We start from the raw sequence: 16,706 nt of genomic DNA on the forward strand, positions 1-16,706 counted from the left end.
AATGTGGGCTTGAATCCGCCTCTGGTCAGACCAACCCATACGAAAATGACCTCTGATCAGACCATTACCATCCGGAAGTGACCACTGATCAGACCATCCCCAGACCAAATTAACCTCTGGTCATACTATTGTGCGCTCGAACCAAATCCCAGACCCTATAATTTTGGTCTGGGAACACACCGTGTGCTTTGGACTTGGTCTTATTAGAGGGCACGTCCGGATGGGGCCTCATCCTCGGTAAGAAGTAGTGACCCGGGTGATGCTCAATAAATGATCAAACCCATTCTGAAATTTAAAATCATTTAAACCCAGAAATGCACTCTCATTTTATCTATCCAGAGCAGACAATAATAATCTGTGAATAAGCCTAGCTCTTTTCATATGTAGCATCGTTTTCACCTTTGCTCATTCAGATTTCAAAACAACTCGCGATAAACATGTTAGTACAAAGCAATTTTAATAGCGAGAATTACGACTATACAAAATTATTTATCAAAATTTTAGTCACTTTGAAAAATTATGAGTTTTCCGCCGATTTTGTTATCATGATTTATATAATTAAAATGAAAAGATTCAATAAAAAGATGAAAAACTCAATAAATTTCAATTGTAAAAATTGAATTATTTGAAAAGTTATTGTCCAGAAATTTATTGGCTTTTTTGACTGATCAATGAACGTCAATGTTAACTGTAACATTGTTTTTTTAAGAATATTTTGACCGTATTTAAAAGGTTGCGCATAAAGTTTTTGTTTGAAAGATGAAAAACAAAAGTTAATTCTGCTAATGGCTACATGCATCAATAAAGTCAACATATTATATTAAAAAAATGGAGAAAGTTTTAGTTATTACAAAGTAATAACTCGTCAGAAATTGTTTGTCGTTCTTATTCAAACGGTCAGACTACTTATAACTTCATAAACGCATGACATGACACAAAATGCATTTTCTGTATTTTTGCAACTTCTGTAATTTTAAAGTAGTTGTTTGATTTAAAATCTTTGTGTTGAATAAAAAAGTTCTTGATAAATGTCACCGATTGGAAAAATGTCGGCCATGTTTATTATTTCTTGCCCTGACCCTGTTTTGCATATGTTGTTGTTTCGTCTTTCTTATCAGTAATTAAATATACAAACTTTCCAAAAAGCAGCGCACGCGAGATGTCAAAATTGACGGTTCTTTTATCGATACTTCTTTCTCTATATTTTCAACAAAATGCTGATGCGCACACAGTTTGCCCAAGTGGGTTTGTCTTGCTTGAAACTAATCCAGAAAAGTGTTTCTTTCTGGGTTCTCTCAATGACAGAACGACCTTTTCTTCAGCTATAGGATCATGTCACCGCAGGTAATGTTGCTAATAATTCACATCTTTAGGTGTGATACAAAAAAACCTAAGTTTGAAAAATATGCCTCAATTCGTCCAGTGGTTTCAGTTTGAAAAATATTTTGGTCAAACAATAAACTAATTAGCGATTATTCACATACCCCCGTCTCCAAAAAACTTCGCACAGCGGTACCATTTCTTGAAGTTTTTTCGAGCAACTTAACTAAAAAGTCTAAAAAAACTTCTGATAGATCCTTTTAAATGATTCCGCGATTGGTATCCTTCCATTTATTGTATTACGGCTAATATTAGAAGCGAAAAACAAGAAATATATATCCGCAAGTTTTGGTTAGTGAAAAGCTTTATAAATTTTTTTTACTGTAATTTCCTTAGGATTTTTGCAAAACATTTAAGAGCAAGTTCAATTTCGTAACTCAAAAGCCATACAACTTGACTTCAATAACGCAAAGGTTCTGATTAAAAATTGTAACCAAATGACATTTTAAAGTGGTAGTTAAACATCACATCAACGGTATTTGCAAATTAAGAGAGTATTCCGTTCAGGAGTTTCATCTGTTTAAATAGCAAAATAAAAAGTAAACATCAATTTAACCGCACTGCCTCAATTAAAATGTAAGGCAGTTGAAATTTTAAACATGACAATACGACGCGATAAATGAAAACTCAACAAAATATACATAAACGTTTCTGACTTAATATCTGGTATTTAATTGTCATTTGAAACAGAAAACACCTAATGTATTAATCAAATATTAACTAAAATTGGTTCATAAGTCAAATTGAAAGTATGAAATCGCCAATATATCAACAGTTGACATGATTTTAACACTGCTCGTGACATTTAAACAACGTATTGACGCAACGCAATTAAATAATCATTTGATCATATGGTGAAAACTAAGTGGAATTTAACAAAAAAAAGAAAATGTGCCGTTCAGGGTTAGGTTGTAAAGTCGATGAACGAAACGAGCGTCAAGACTAGCACCATTGATTCGGGCATCAAGTGAAAAGTATGCCCAACCCCCTTTTAGGGTCCTAAGTTCCAGTCTCTATCAGTCTCTATGAGTTAGAGCACTTCAAAAGTACATCATTTTTTCAAGGTCACTCGACTATTTAAAACATAAGTTGTGACCTTGAGCTAAAACCCACCACAAATGAAAGCACTTCGCTGGTCGCTGAAGAGTAACAAAACATATTAACCAATTACACTAGGTATCTTGAGGGCCATTTAACAAGGTTAAATACGTAATTTTCCATCAATTTAGTGATTTTTGTTACATTACTTCTGATAAAAAATGCAACATTGATCTCACTTGACCCGTTTACATAGTCGTTTATAGATGAGAATTGCAGGTAAATGACATAATTATATACCCATCAGAAAATAATCTAATAACTCGAGATGACAGCGGAAAACATTGAGTTTTGACCGTACAAAAACCTGCACAGGTTTTTGGTCACAAAATTTCTTCTGAACTTGGGTACAAATCTAATACATACCTTCGTGATGAAAGTTTTCGTGTTGGTAAATGAAAAACAACTCAACTGCTCTATTTTTGCTAGGTAAAACGATTAGATGTTTTGTACCAAATGGCAATTAGCTCCTCTCAGTCGTCCTGTTGCTCTCAGGACACTATTAGTATCGATGAATGGAGACATGGAACCAATTTTGCTTTTGAAGAAACTGTTTCCGTGTATTTTGAGTCCGCAATTTGTTTTACATGCGTCTCTTTTTGAACAAGTTTCCAAATCATAAGCTCTTCAAGTAATTGTTTTTCAGAGTTCTTTTTGGCAAGCGTTAAGATCCAAGCAACTGTTTGCCTCAGCCGATTGTATTGGCTGAATCGTTCCCAGTTGACTATATAAACTGCTTCGTTTGCTCTTTAAACTTGAAAATTCATATCCTGCTCAGCTAGATGCTGGTTTCTTTATCTGAAACAAATGGTTCCTTCAACCATTTTGGACCTTTAATCCAGTTACTGCTGGCAACTTCATCAAATTCACACACTGTTGATGAGTTTTTTTAACAACTCTGTTGGAATCAAACGTCGGCTGCTTTTCGTTGCTCAATCTGATCCATTGAATAACTTTTTTTGATTGAGAGCAAGAGTAAACTTTGTGGAACGAATCATTTGTTCTTTCAAAATTGAGTCTCTCAAACAACTCCCGGTTATAGCTGTCATCAACTCCAAGTTTCGAAATCGTAGGATGTTTAATTGGTGCGACTCTGGCTGTAACCATGATGAAAAAAACACTTTGATCTTGAAATATAATTTCTGTTCCAAAATATGTAACTGCACAAAACGCGTCTTTGGATGCATCTCCGATTACATTGAACTCGTTTTGAAGACTTTTGCTCAAAGTCTGATACCATCTCTGAACATCAAATTCTTCTCCGGAGTTCCGCAATTCGGTCTGAGAACTGATCATTCAAGCCATCCCCGTTGTAAGATTCCCATTGTTGTCCTTTTGTTTGCCATAATGCTTTGAATATGATTCGTATACGAATGACAAACGGCGCCAAGAAACGTAATGGATCAAACACGGTTAAACCAACTGACAAAATTTTACGTTGGATTCAACGGCTTTTGGGCTCAAACTCCATGCCTCGACAGACTTTCAGGGTATCAGCTTTGTTGTTCCATTCCAGATCAAGTAAAGTCAAGGCTTTGTCGTGAGTTTCTCTTCGATGTTTGTCGCACACTTGGTCATTTTGAAAGCTCCCTTAGCTAGGAGTGCGGTTGATTCTGTTTTCAGCTCAGACGCTTCTTCCTGGCTGCTAAATAACACTAGCGAGTCTTTCAAGTGGAATTCGTGACATGCAATTTGACTCGCTTGCTCGCTTTTTTGCGTTACCCGAAAAACATCTTTGTAACGCAAAATTTGCGAACGTTGAAGACAATTTTGGTCCAAATATGTGGAAATTATACTGATATAATACTATTTGCTCGTTGTCGTCAAATTACAGAAACCGCAAAAATTGTGTATCTTTGGTTTTGACTTCAATTTGAAGAAACATATCTCCAATAACTGCGCTTAGGGCATACTTCTGTTCTCGGAATCTTACCGAGATCCCAATCAAACTGGCTAGTAGGTGCAGTCCTGCTAGAAGCATGTTGTTGATTGAGTGACCGGGAACTTTACAGGCCGCGCTACACACTCTCCTCACTTTGCCTTGTTTATGCGGGTTCAAAACTGGGTCATGCGGTACATACAACACCGGTTGGTTCGTGGTTGCAGAAAAGTTGTTGGAAAATTTATTTGCTCTCCACTCCAAAGCAAACTGACTTCGTATCAATCGCCGTGGAACTTAAATGTAGAATTGAGACTCGCGCTGTTGAACTTATCTACTTTCGCCTGCTTGTATGCAATCAATAGTGTTCCATAGGACTCGATATTCCACCATTTCTTGACAACTTCGGCTAATTTGACATCATCTTCATTGGAAAATTGACATGCTGCACTAAACCGCAATTTACTGACTGGCACTGGACCACTTACTGTCTTTCCAAGTAGTATCTTGGTTGCCCACATTTGATTCTCACCGCCTTTTTGTATTCGACAGGTCGGATCAGTTCATAGGCATTCTGGCCTAGAATAGTCATAACTCTCTTCAAATCAATCTACTTAAAACGAACACATTTCAAATACGGTTATTGTTGTATCTCTTAGACCACGTAGACACTCTTCCAATCTCCAAGTTCCTTTGACTTTGAACTGTGAGTAGCTTTTCGCTGACTTGCAAACAGTTAGCCGGCCCAATTGTAGCCTGAACCGCTCTGCGTGTTGTAGTTTGTGTGCCGTGAACTCCAGTCACATTTAATGACCCTGGTGCTCCACGTAGTTCAAGTTAATCTAGCAAAAGTTTTCATCCACGCATGTCTGAGTAGGATCCGTATTACAAATAGTCTTCGAATTGTATCTTCGGAATGTCCTTCTTGGCCAACAGTTTTGTCACGCGCTTTCTGCATCAAGCCTCTCACTGACTCTACATTACTGGTCAGATTAGTCACTTCTGTCGTGATAGAAGACTTATTTAAAACAGATTTTTTGTGGTGGAGAAGCTTGTTGTGGGTTTTTTAACAACGTTCAATGCCACATTTGCGCTTTTTCGGTTAATCCTTTGTAGTTTGATTGTCTCCGGGACAACAGAAACACAAATTCTTTTCTTTCGCAACTCTGTATCTTTCATCAATCTTCATACCTTTGAATATCGCGGAGGTCCATATTCTTTGATCAAAACCCGTCGAGAAGGCATATCACTTCTGATTTGTCCTGGTTATCGTTTGAACTGAAGGAAGACTCAATCTTCGGAGACATTTTGAAGTCTGCTCTTGTTTCCAAACTTCGACTGGCTTGGCACAAATTTCGACGTTGTTGGCGTAAAGGAAAGCAAGCGCTCGTGCACTTGGGCTTCCTCTTGCAACCAGTTATTGTACTCTAACAAAATTGGTATTCAACTCGATCTGCTTGGGGACCCTATAAAAGCACACCATCGATGCTTCGTATCTAGCGGCAACTTACTGCCTTCAATATCGAAGTTACTGCAAGAAAGCAACTCATTCGAATACCCAAACTGTTGTAAAATATTGACAAACGCTGATATCGTTTCAGCCATCTCAATCAAGGATAATATGTCCTTAAATCTAACCTCTGGGAAGTTCTGAATTTTGGCAAGATGTGAAGAAACAAAATGATGAGGCTGGCCAATCTTTCGTTTCAGTGTTTTCTCATTCTATTGGCAGCTCGCTTGGCTTTTCCAACAGCAAGTGTCTTTAAATGGCTCATTTTCTCATCCCAGCTAAATCTACTGTTTTTTTTTAGAAAACAGATACATTCCACTCTATTCAGGTAATCCAATTCAGGTAATCCAGTGGATTACAATCCAATTCACGTAGTTATAGGTATGGTAAATTTCTGTGACTGTTACTGGTTGATGATGCTGAGCAGAAAATACCACAGTGGTCCCCTGGAGACATAAATGTGTTTGTATGTGAGATTCGATCGGAGAGAATTGACTGTCTTTTTTTTCGCAAAAGAGTACTGTAAATTCTTTTTTTGTTATTCAAACGAGTTTTCAATATCTTCTTCTAAAGTGTATTGCTGTCGACTCTTTGTTATATGACAGGAAAATATCTCCTGCTTCAGAAATGAATTTGAGTGTTGAGCAACCTCCGGTTGATGACCTTTTAGTTTTTCTGCGTACTCATGGTAATTCTCGTGAAGATCTGTTGACTTTTTGAGGGTCTTCTCATCGTCAGACTATGTTTCAGTCTCGATGGTTTGAACTTATCAGATGTCTCTCCAAAAGAATTTTCGAGTTCGATCTTCATCAAACGAATCTGACGCTTCTCTTGGACGGACGCAAGGTCAGCCTTCTTTTTGGTTTTCTCTTGTCGTTCTTCAATTTGTTGAAGTTTCGCAATCTTTTTTTCTCCTCTTTTGCAAGTTTGTCTTCACATGAGCGACTATCAGATTTACTCACAATAGTTGCTTTTTTGAGACAGACTCTCGTTTTTCTCTTTTTGTGAGCCACTGCTCACAAGGTTTACGCCATTGTCCTAAGGAGAACTGTCCGTTAGAAGTGCTGCATTTGGAGCTTTTTCTGCCAGTGTCTTGAAAGTAGATACTGAAACTTACCAAAGCAAACTATTCTACTGTTTGAAGCTGCGCGCTCCTTGCGATCGAAAAGATTCAGAAGGTATCTTCTGTGATCCAATAGGCGACTTCCCTAGTCAATGCACCTCTCTGTTACTTCCGAGCCATCACTCCCACTATACTTAGCTTCTGCTCTATCAAACAAATTGAGTAATTCGTCTTCCTCTCCGAAGTGTGCGTCCAATCCAGAATTAACTTGAGAAATACAATAGTCTTCTGTTATCAATCGTATCAATTCTTCTCTTTTTCTTCTCAGTTGATCATACTTCTGATTCAATTTAACCATGTGCAAATACTGCTCAGACACTTAACCACCAATTTTGAATGGAATAAGGAAGCTTTGCGTAAAAGTGACTGGTTTCTTAGACAAAGAAGGCATCAACTTCTCCGCAACTTTCTTAAGTATTCTTCGACTTCTTGAAAATTTTGACAAAAATTTCAAATTATATTGCATTTTAAAATTTCCTGGGAGATTACGGAACAAAATTGTTAAGACTGATATTAGAAGTGAAAAACTAGAAATATATTTACGCACGTTCTGGTTCGTGAAAAGCTTTATAAACTCTTTTTACTGTAATTTCCTTAGGATTTTGGCAAAACATTTAAGAGCAAGTTCAATTTTGTAACTCAAAAGTCATACAGCTTGGCTCTAAAAGCGCAAATATACGTTGTGCTGATAAGTTGTACACCATATGACATTTTAAAGTGGTCATCAAACATCACATGAACGATATTTGCAACTTAAGATAGTATCCCCTTCATGAATTCCATCTTTTTAAATAGCAAAATAAAAAGTAAATAACAATTTAACCCCACTACCTCAATTAAAATTTAAGAAAGTTGAAATTTTAAACATCACAATACGGCGTTATAATGGCAAGTTCAACAAAAGTTTACATAAACGTTTCTGACTTAATATCTGGTATCTAAATGCGCATTAAAACAGAAAAAAACCTATTTTTCAAATTTTAACTAAAATTTGTTCATAAGTCAAATGGAAAGTATGATATCGCCTATATATCAAGAGTTGGCGTGAACTTAACACTGCTCGTGACATTAAGACAACGTATTTATGCAACGCAATTAATTGATCATATGATTATATGGCGAAAACTAAGTGGAATTTAACAAAAAGGGAAAGTGTGCCGTTCAGGGTCAGTTGTAAAGTCGATAAACGAAACGAGCATCGAGACTAACACCATTGGTTCGAGCATCAGGTGAAAAGTATGCCCAACCCCCCTTGTAGGGTTCTAAGCTCCAGTCCCTAGAAGTTAGAGCACTTCAATGTTACAGCATTTTTTCGAGGTCACCCGAATATCGGAAACAAAAGTTGTGACCCTTAGCTAAAACCCGCCACAAATGAAAGCAGTTCGCTGAAGATTAACAATACATATTAGACATATACACTAATAGAAGAGAATTACAGGTAAGTGGCAATGCTGTATACTCATTAAAAATAGTCTAATAACTTGATATGAAATTTGAAAATTTTGAGTTTTGACCGCAACATGTTCACATCCATAATTTAGGCAATTTCCTCATGGGCTTTTAAAGAAAACTTGCAAGCCAGTGCTAGCATTAAGAGCCGGACGCCATTTCCGAACCAAAAAATGAGAATCAAAGGCTAATGTTTAATATTAATTGGTTTGACTATCTGATCGATACAAACAAGGAAAGAGACGACAAACTGTACCATTTGTTATCACTGGATTATCTATGGTGGTGTCCGGGAAGTGATTCACTCGTATTTTCTGCAGCTACATCCCCTCCCCATAATGAAGGAGCGGGGAGGAGATGCAACTCTGAAAAGACCTACGTTATGCTATTATGTTGGAACTTACCCAGGTTCGCGTTTTTGATTACTTGGACGAGCGTCATAATAAAGTCTGCCTACTTGAAAGAGCTCCCTAGTCAAAGTCTGCCTAAATTCTGATCATTAACGAGCTAAAGTCTGATCATTAACGAGCTAAAGTCTGATCATTTACGCGCTAAATTCTGATCATTAACGAGCTAACTTCTGATCATTAGCGAGCTAAAGTCTGATCATTAACGAGCTAAAGTCTGATCATTAACGAGCTAAATTCTGATCATTAACGAGCTAAATTCTGATCATTAACGAGCAAAAGTATGTATAAAATGGCAATAACATTGTCGGAAAATTATCTCAAGTCTGTTTAAAAAAACTGACTTTGTTGAGATTTTTCCAGTATGTTCTGGGTGTGGTTCCCTCCTGTTTTTTTATTCTTGCAAAAAATATATCAGTCATCAATTGTCAATATTTCCTCTTAATTTACAAGTCCCAAAGAAAACTTTGGTTCTTAAAATTTGTTTCATAATTAAAAACTAAGTTTATAACAAGACTTTGGAATTCATTCTTACTGAAAAAAATTATAAACGAGCAGAAATTTTTAAACGCGGTAAAAACGAGCAAAAATTTTTAAAACGAGGTAAAAACGAGCAAAGAGTTTTAAAACGAGGTAAAAACGAGCACAATTTCTAAAAACGAGCTAAAGTCTGTTCATGGCTGACTATGGTCTGGATGGGTCTGATCATGGCAACAATAAAAACGAGTCAAAAACGAGCACGTGTGAAAAACGAGCTAAAGTCTGATCATGACAGATTATCGTCTGGATGCGTCTGATCATGACCGATTTTAGTCTGGATGGGTCTGATCATTAACGCACACCTCGACCTTGGTATTGCAAAAATTTATCCTAAATAAGTTGGTTTAAATTGAAGCAACAAGAATACGGCTTTATATCTCACTTTCTTATATTTCTGCTTTACATCTCTTAGCTTTCTATGACTTCTTAGCATTGTTCGGTATTTATAGAATTGAAATGGTGAATCAGAGTTTGTCCTGAACCAGTTTCAATTACCATATTTAATGTGATAGCATTTAAAAGATCTACCGTTGTATAGGTAGGATCTGTACCATATAAAGGTCTTACTAATTTGGAAAATTTTATTGATGTATTTTTATTGAATTTTTATTAATTTTTCTTGATATTTTGTAACGTCCTACGATTGGGCATGTGGTTTTAAGAGAGATTGGTTGGATGCAGTTAGGAATTCGGGCACTTAAAGCCGGTGTTTTTTTGTCTCGATTGACCAGTTACTCTAGGTAACTGGTGCTGCAACTGTAACCCTTTTACTGCCGCAATATTGTCATAATTTGGGGAATATAGCGACAAAGAACAGCGACGCTTTTCAAACTATCGTTTAGTATAATGGTTTCTCCTCTCGCCATATTTCACACTGGACGTTTTTAAGTGGACGTTACCGATTTCCAAAAGATGACTTGTGTTGTTTAAGGGGTGGAAAATTGTTCGAGCCCATGGCAAGAGGAGATATGAGTGTTGTGGAAAACCATTTTCGTTCAGCAATTTATGCATTCACCAAAATGCTTCGGATGCGCGGTTAGTCATATTCTGCTGAGTTCTAGAGAAAGTTCAACTTTTTTAAAAATCGCCTTTATGTGACTTGGCATAATTTTTACTTGTTTAATCATAAGGTTTTAATCGTTGCAAAAATCATTGTTTTTTTTATAAACAAACAACTTTATAAAATTTTTTTGGTGCTTATAACCGAGTAATTTTAAAAAGCTGTTTTTACTAGCCTGATCTTACTTATTTTTAGAATTTTTCATCTACCTAGCTAATTTTCTCGATAATTCTTAAATGTAAAAAGAAAAATATTTCAGAGGTGCTATCCGGAAGTGACCTCTGATCAAACCATGCCAGACGAAAGTATCCTCTGATCAGACCATCCCAGACCAAAGTGTCCACTGATCAGACTAAGGAGCGCTCAAAACAGCGTGTTTGCTCGGAGTGCGCTCGAAATTGTCTCTGATCAGACTTAATTGCGCTCGAATTAGTCTGATCAGTGAATGGTTTTCATTATGAACGAATCTCTTTTATTTTGCTATAATTTCATTATTCCATAAAAATTGGTGAGTACAAAATTATATTAATCTAATGAAAAGCCAATTCTATAAGTATAGCTAATGAATACAAAACTCAACTGCTGAGAAAAAGTTTTTTTTGTTTATCATTACATTAGTGTATGTTTTTGACTCAATCGATGAAGTTAGACAGCTTTCCATGAGAAACGTCGTGGCCTACAGTTATTGAAAATTTTTTTTTACGGGGATCATACAAAATGGAAAAAATGAGCTCGAAATGGTCTCTGGTCTGACCCAATTGCGTTCGGAATAATCTCTGATCAGACTAATGTGCACTTGAATCCACCTCTGATGAGATCAACCCAGACGGAAGTGACCTCTGATCAGACCCCCCCCATATCAAAAAGACCTATGATCATACTATTGTGCACTCGAACCAAATCCCAGACACTGTAATTTTGGTCTGGAAACATACCGTGTGCGCTGGACTTGGGTCTGATCAGAGGTAACTTCCGTCTGGCACCTCAACCTTGGTTATTATGTAATGAACTTCATTTAGGTGATTCGAAAAAAAGAATTTGTTATTGATCTCTATTTTTTCACATTTAAGTGTTTTATTAATTTTCGGAATTATATCCTGATAAGATTTATGTATCAGAGGAGAACTTTAAATTTCTCGTTATAAATCTCGCCCATATCATTTAGGGCTAAACTTGTTGAATTTTAAGTATTGTGTATTTAGAGAAATACTGGCTGGGCTATTACAAGAATACAACTGAAAACGAGTGGTACACTATATCAGAGAAAGTACGAGTACCCCATGAGGTGTGGAGGTCAAGCTATACATCAAGACCTTTTGAGTTCCAGAACTACCCCTGTCCTTTCAGCGTTGTGCCCTATTACGGAGCAAATGTGCCCAATCAAAACAGAGTATGCACCAATTACCATTACAGATATATTTGTGAACGCACACCGATCGAACTAATACGAACTAGAAAAACGACTAAAACTAAAGAGCCTTCACAAATTCTTTCCACAAAAAAGATTCCAGTGACAACAACAACGATTCCAGTGACAACAGCGATTCCAGTGACAACGATTCCAGCGACAACAACGATTCCAGTGTCAACAACGATTCCAGCGACGACAACGATTCCGACATCAACAACGATTCAACCGACAGCTACGATTCCAGCAACAGCAAAATTTCCAGCGACAACAACGATTCCATCGACAAAAAAGATTCCAGCGACAACAAAGACTCCATCGACAACAAATATTCCAGCGACAGAAAAGGTTCCAGATAATTTCTCAAAGACAACAGAACTTCAGTAATCTGCAACGAATCTGAATGTATCCGACACTCCAAAGACAAGAGATTACAAAAGGACTGCTTTAGGAAAAACTATAGATTATAAAAAAAGAACCGGCGTTGTTGAGATGACCAGACAAAAGAGGTCTAACGAACGAAAGGGTATTCAACATATGTATTAAAAGCATGAATTCAAGTTTAAAATGGCAAATTAAAAGTTTAAAATACCCAATTAAAAGTTTAAATTGGCAAACGAGGAGGGTTTTAGTTGTGCTATGTATGAGGGGAAAATAATCTGAATTTCAATGGAAGAAAGTCCTTTTTAATGAACCCGGATCCAGTTACCACCACCATTAACGCCAAAACATGCAAGAGTGGTAATGCGGTAAAATTACATGAAATTAAAAGTAACGCGGTCAGATAACTCCTATCCAAAAATTACCGACAAGCCTCGCAATTCTGCATTATTGGAGATCACCACCACTTTAGAAGATCCTAAGAGTCTTTCCCCTTGCAAACCCCAGCGTAGTTTTCATATAACGCATACCCCATTTTACAATTTCGAATCATTCTTGGAGTGATTTTTGACTTTCCGCAACAGCCGAAAATGTGCTAATTACAACGTTGAACCATCACGTGCTTGAAAATAAATTGCATAAATTCAAAAAATATCAAATTCACTTGACTTTTTTCGAGCTTAAGTCTCTTGAGCTTGGAGCATTATAAAGCAATTCAAGCAAGTGATTAAGCTATTGTTGCACGCAGCATTTGTTCCGCCAAAAAATATGTTAAGAATACAGTAGTCAAAGCATTCGGCAGAAACGCATTCACTTTCTCCAAATTTAGTCTCAATCTAAACAGGAGATCTTAAAGGGAAACCCTAACAAGCGGACCCCCACTAGACAGCAACTCCCAAAAGTTATAAAAATTGATACTCTTGCATAACTAGGTTCGATAAGTTAAACTTAAGATCCAGTAAGATTGTCTAGTGGGAAAACTAAATTCTCAAGAGTGTCATTCTTTTTCTGGAACGCCAGGGAAAGCAATCTCTCTATCAGTTTTCTCAGAGCTTTACTTGAACAGTTTTCTTTAGCTCAGTTTTTCTCCCCAAGTGAATAAGATAAAAATGCGTGCATAATGCCATGGGTAGTTTGCAGGGGCTTAGTTCAAACCCAAGTTTAAACATTTTCGTTTTTTTTGATCTGCTATTAGCTTTCAATTTTCAGCAAAGAACACAAAAAACAAGAAGACTTGAACATAGTGCAATTTCCATCACAATTTTCACAACACCAAATATTCTAGTCAACATATTCAATCGTGAAACGCAACGGCAATCACGTGGATCACACCGAAGCGTCGTCACGAGATTCAAGAACAGCAAAAAATAACCGAAGATGACATCAATCAACTGAACTGAACTACAAAGCTTCCAACATAGCTTCTTTTAAAAACTTGTCGGTATACTTGCTTTCTTAGGTTAAGTACGTTTGGTATAAAAAAAGAGATCATCAAGAAGTTTTATTTCCAGCGGAAGAATTTGCTGGTATATTTGATTTCGGACGTAAGGAATTGTCGGTATGTTTGGTTCTAAATTTAAGAAACAAGAAGTGTTCTTATGATATGCTTGGTTTTCAGATGAAAACAATAATCATGTTTATGTTTTTTAGTGCAATTGATATATTTGGCTTTCATGCAAAAAACTAATTGTTGATTTATTTTTTGTTTTTAAACGTAAGAAAAACTTCTGAAATACCCTGTTCTTAGATTTAGTATGTTTGGCTTAAGACGTAGGATAGTGATGGATATGTTTACTTTCTTTGTTTAAGTATTAGTGTTTTCTATGAACCGGTGTATTGGGTTTCAAACATAGAAGACCGTCGGTACTTGAAATGTTTTAATTGGTTGTATTGTAGGGTTTGTTATGTAATTTTTTTTGGTTTCAGACGCAGGAGACAGGTGTTATGTTTGGAATTAACCGTGTGAAACTGTCAGAATGTTTGGTTTGAGTTAAGCAAAATCGACCTATTCCCGTGGGTGTTTTCAGTATCCTCGATTTTACGGTTTTAAACCTACAGAATCGTCGATGTTCAGCTATAAAATTGGGAAATTTTTGAAGTCTTTGATTTTGAAAAGCGGAGAAGAAAAAATATTTCGGAAGATTGAAATAGACCGACAAAACGTGATTCTTTAAACCGTTGGTCTGTTTGCGTTGATAACCAAAGTTTTACTAAACAATTTAATTGCCAATTCAAACATCCAGATTTAAAAAGAAACTGCAGATAGTAAACATTTTTTTTTGATATTTATAAGAAAACAGGAATTCAGACAAAATTTTTCTTTCTTTTGCTAAAATTTTAATATGGGTCAGAGTCCCGCAGCTAATAGTACTACCAGAAATCAGTGCAAAAGTTATAGCAAAACGGACTTTACAAAGAGCATTTTCTCCAGAAAACAAAATTTTGAACCATCCTTGATTTTGGCTAGTCAACCAAAAAAATCAATTGAATATAGAAAAAATTTTAATCAAATTAAATAGTGCAGTTTGCTGTTCTTAAACATTAGGTCGCCGTGTGAACTTCACGTCCTGGGCTAAATTTTTAGTGCTGATCCATCTTTTCCATTTCTTAAGATTTATCAAGAATTGTCGAGATTTAGCCAAAACTTGTCAAGTCTTGATTAACGGTTTGGCAAATCTTGTTTATTACCTAGAATTCACAAATTCACAATAATTAAAAAAAATTCATGCATTTTTCTTGCAGTTAAAATTTAGCAGAAAAAAGTTCAGACAATTTTTCAAGATTTGAAAAGTTGAAAAATTGATCAATTTTTCTGTGAAACAGCCAACAAGAATCTTATCTCACATTCCTACTAGGAATCACTTTTTCACTGACGCAAAATTTTTTTGGAAGTGAAGTGTATGTATATTCCAAAGCTCTTTGATTTCATCTTCCGCTGAAAGATTTCTAAAGGTATTGCGTTCTGTTGTTCTGCTTTTCACACTTGCAATTTGTGAAGGCAAGCTACTTCAAATGACGGCTTTTCTGATTCTTTTATCACGAGGAAAATAACAAATTCTTATGGAGGACTAACACAGAGAGTAGGCTTTTATGGTGAGTTTGATGAAATGAAAGCTGAAATAGGACTGGGCCAAGTACTATTCAGATTTGATAGATTGACAATACTGCGTAGCAAATATTCTACAGAAAAAATATAACTTTCAGCTCAAAAATGTTTTTGGAGTCCATTAGCTCATTATCACCGCTTCTTTGGCTCTGTTCCTTGGTGATTGCAAATGTTATATGCTTGTTCTAAGTAGAGCCTGGAAAAATTTTTAGCGTGCTGTAAAATTGGAAACTTCTTTTTTTTCTTGGTTACCGATCGCAAATTGGAATCTTCCACAAGAGCGAAGGACTCCATTGTTTTCATATTTGGGTTGAGCAGACAGATTTTGGACTTAACATTGTTCTCGGAACCACGCTTCAAAGCTTTGATTGTTGGGAAGATAAATTTCACTGGGACTTTTTGATCAGCAGATTTCTTGCAAGTTTGATGTCATCTGTTGTATACTACTGGTCAGTCAACCTGTGTGTTTTGAATCGAAAAAGCCTGGTTGAAAGGTAATGTTAGGAGCAAATTGTTCCAAGTTGAAAACTGCGCTCGGTTGATTTTCTTCTGGCAAGCTAAAAGTACAGTCATGCGCTGCTCAAACATGATATGGATAATTATGGGACGGGCTGTTGTTCCTTAGGGGAAAAATTGTTTGTGTTAATTGTTATTTAACTGGAATTTTATCTTGGTTAACTTTTTAGACGACTTGTTGAAACTTATTGGTTGCATTTTTGTTGTGGATATCCAATCAAGTCCTACTTGACTGTTGGTCCAGAAAATTGAGCAAAGAACGCAAAAGAATGATGCTTTAAATATGTATACCTTTTAAATATGTATACGATACCTCTTAAATATGTATGCGATACTTGACTAGAAGACTGTCTGTCCAGAATATCGAATGAGAAACGTGGATGGATGATTTTTTCAATATTTTTGAAAATAGGCGCAAGCTAAGATTTTTGGCTTCCAAATCTAATTTATGTATGCTGGCTTGTTTAATTGGGGCACCTACGCATTTTTCTAATAGAAAATACGATTATGTGGACAAATATGTTGACAAAGTTACCACTGAAGAAGAAAGATATGAGTGCAAGTTTTTCTGATGAAAATTAACAACTTGAATAGCAATCGCTTCTTCTCATTTTTCACAAGTCTCCAGATTTCTTTAAAAACTACTTTGCAACGGATTGTTGTTGGAGACATTCTCCATATTGGGTCAAAGATGGAAGAGACAAGAATGAAGATCTTATGTCGTGTTGTGTATGCTACGGAATCTTTTGGGAGTCCGGTATATGTTTTCACGAGGAGGCAGTCTTTCTCAATGTTCCAATTAACACCAAAAATCCCAAAAGTATCTGTCTGGTTTTCCATGTCATCTGG

The 16,706-nt window shown here is 36.2% G+C and overlaps 1 protein-coding gene across 3 annotated transcripts; it reads left to right on the plus strand.

Moving 5' to 3' along the window:
- The first annotated feature begins 1,037 nt into the window (after nt 1-1,037).
- LOC142338576 (uncharacterized) lies at nt 1,038-12,436 on the plus strand. Of its 3 annotated transcripts, none has more exons than XM_075388376.1 (3): nt 1,038-1,344; nt 10,318-10,421; nt 11,649-12,436. In XM_075388376.1, the coding sequence occupies exons 1-3, from the start codon at nt 1,160-1,162 to the stop codon at nt 12,239-12,241; spliced, it is 882 nt and encodes a 293-aa protein (XP_075244491.1). In that variant the 5' UTR covers nt 1,038-1,159; the 3' UTR covers nt 12,242-12,436. The 3 variants fall into 3 exon arrangements, with proteins under 3 accessions (XP_075244491.1, XP_075244493.1, XP_075244494.1); XM_075388378.1 differs by lacking the exon at nt 1,038-1,344 and adding an exon at nt 8,633-8,847; XM_075388379.1 differs by lacking the exon at nt 1,038-1,344 and adding an exon at nt 9,934-9,946.
- Nucleotides 12,437-16,706: the final 4,270 nt, after the last annotated feature.

This window comes from Convolutriloba macropyga, chromosome 4, assembly GCF_964194025.1.
Source record: "Convolutriloba macropyga chromosome 4, txConMacr16.3, whole genome shotgun sequence".
In the NCBI taxonomy this organism is placed as follows: Eukaryota; Metazoa; Xenacoelomorpha; order Acoela; family Convolutidae; genus Convolutriloba; species Convolutriloba macropyga.

What these genes read in the sequence shown, in the direction of transcription:
- LOC142338576 (XM_075388376.1), top strand. Translation starts at nt 1,160, where the DNA reads ATGTCAAAATTGACGGTTCTTTTATCGATACTTCTTTCTCTATATTTT. An exon ending in ATAGGATCATGTCACCGCAG is followed by an intron (nt 1,345 to 10,317) that starts GTAATGTTGCTA and finishes GTGTTGTTTAAG; the next exon opens with GGGTGGAAAATTGTTCGAGC. An exon ending in CAAAATGCTTCGGATGCGCG is followed by an intron (nt 10,422 to 11,648) that starts GTTAGTCATATT and finishes TTGTGTATTTAG; the next exon opens with AGAAATACTGGCTGGGCTAT.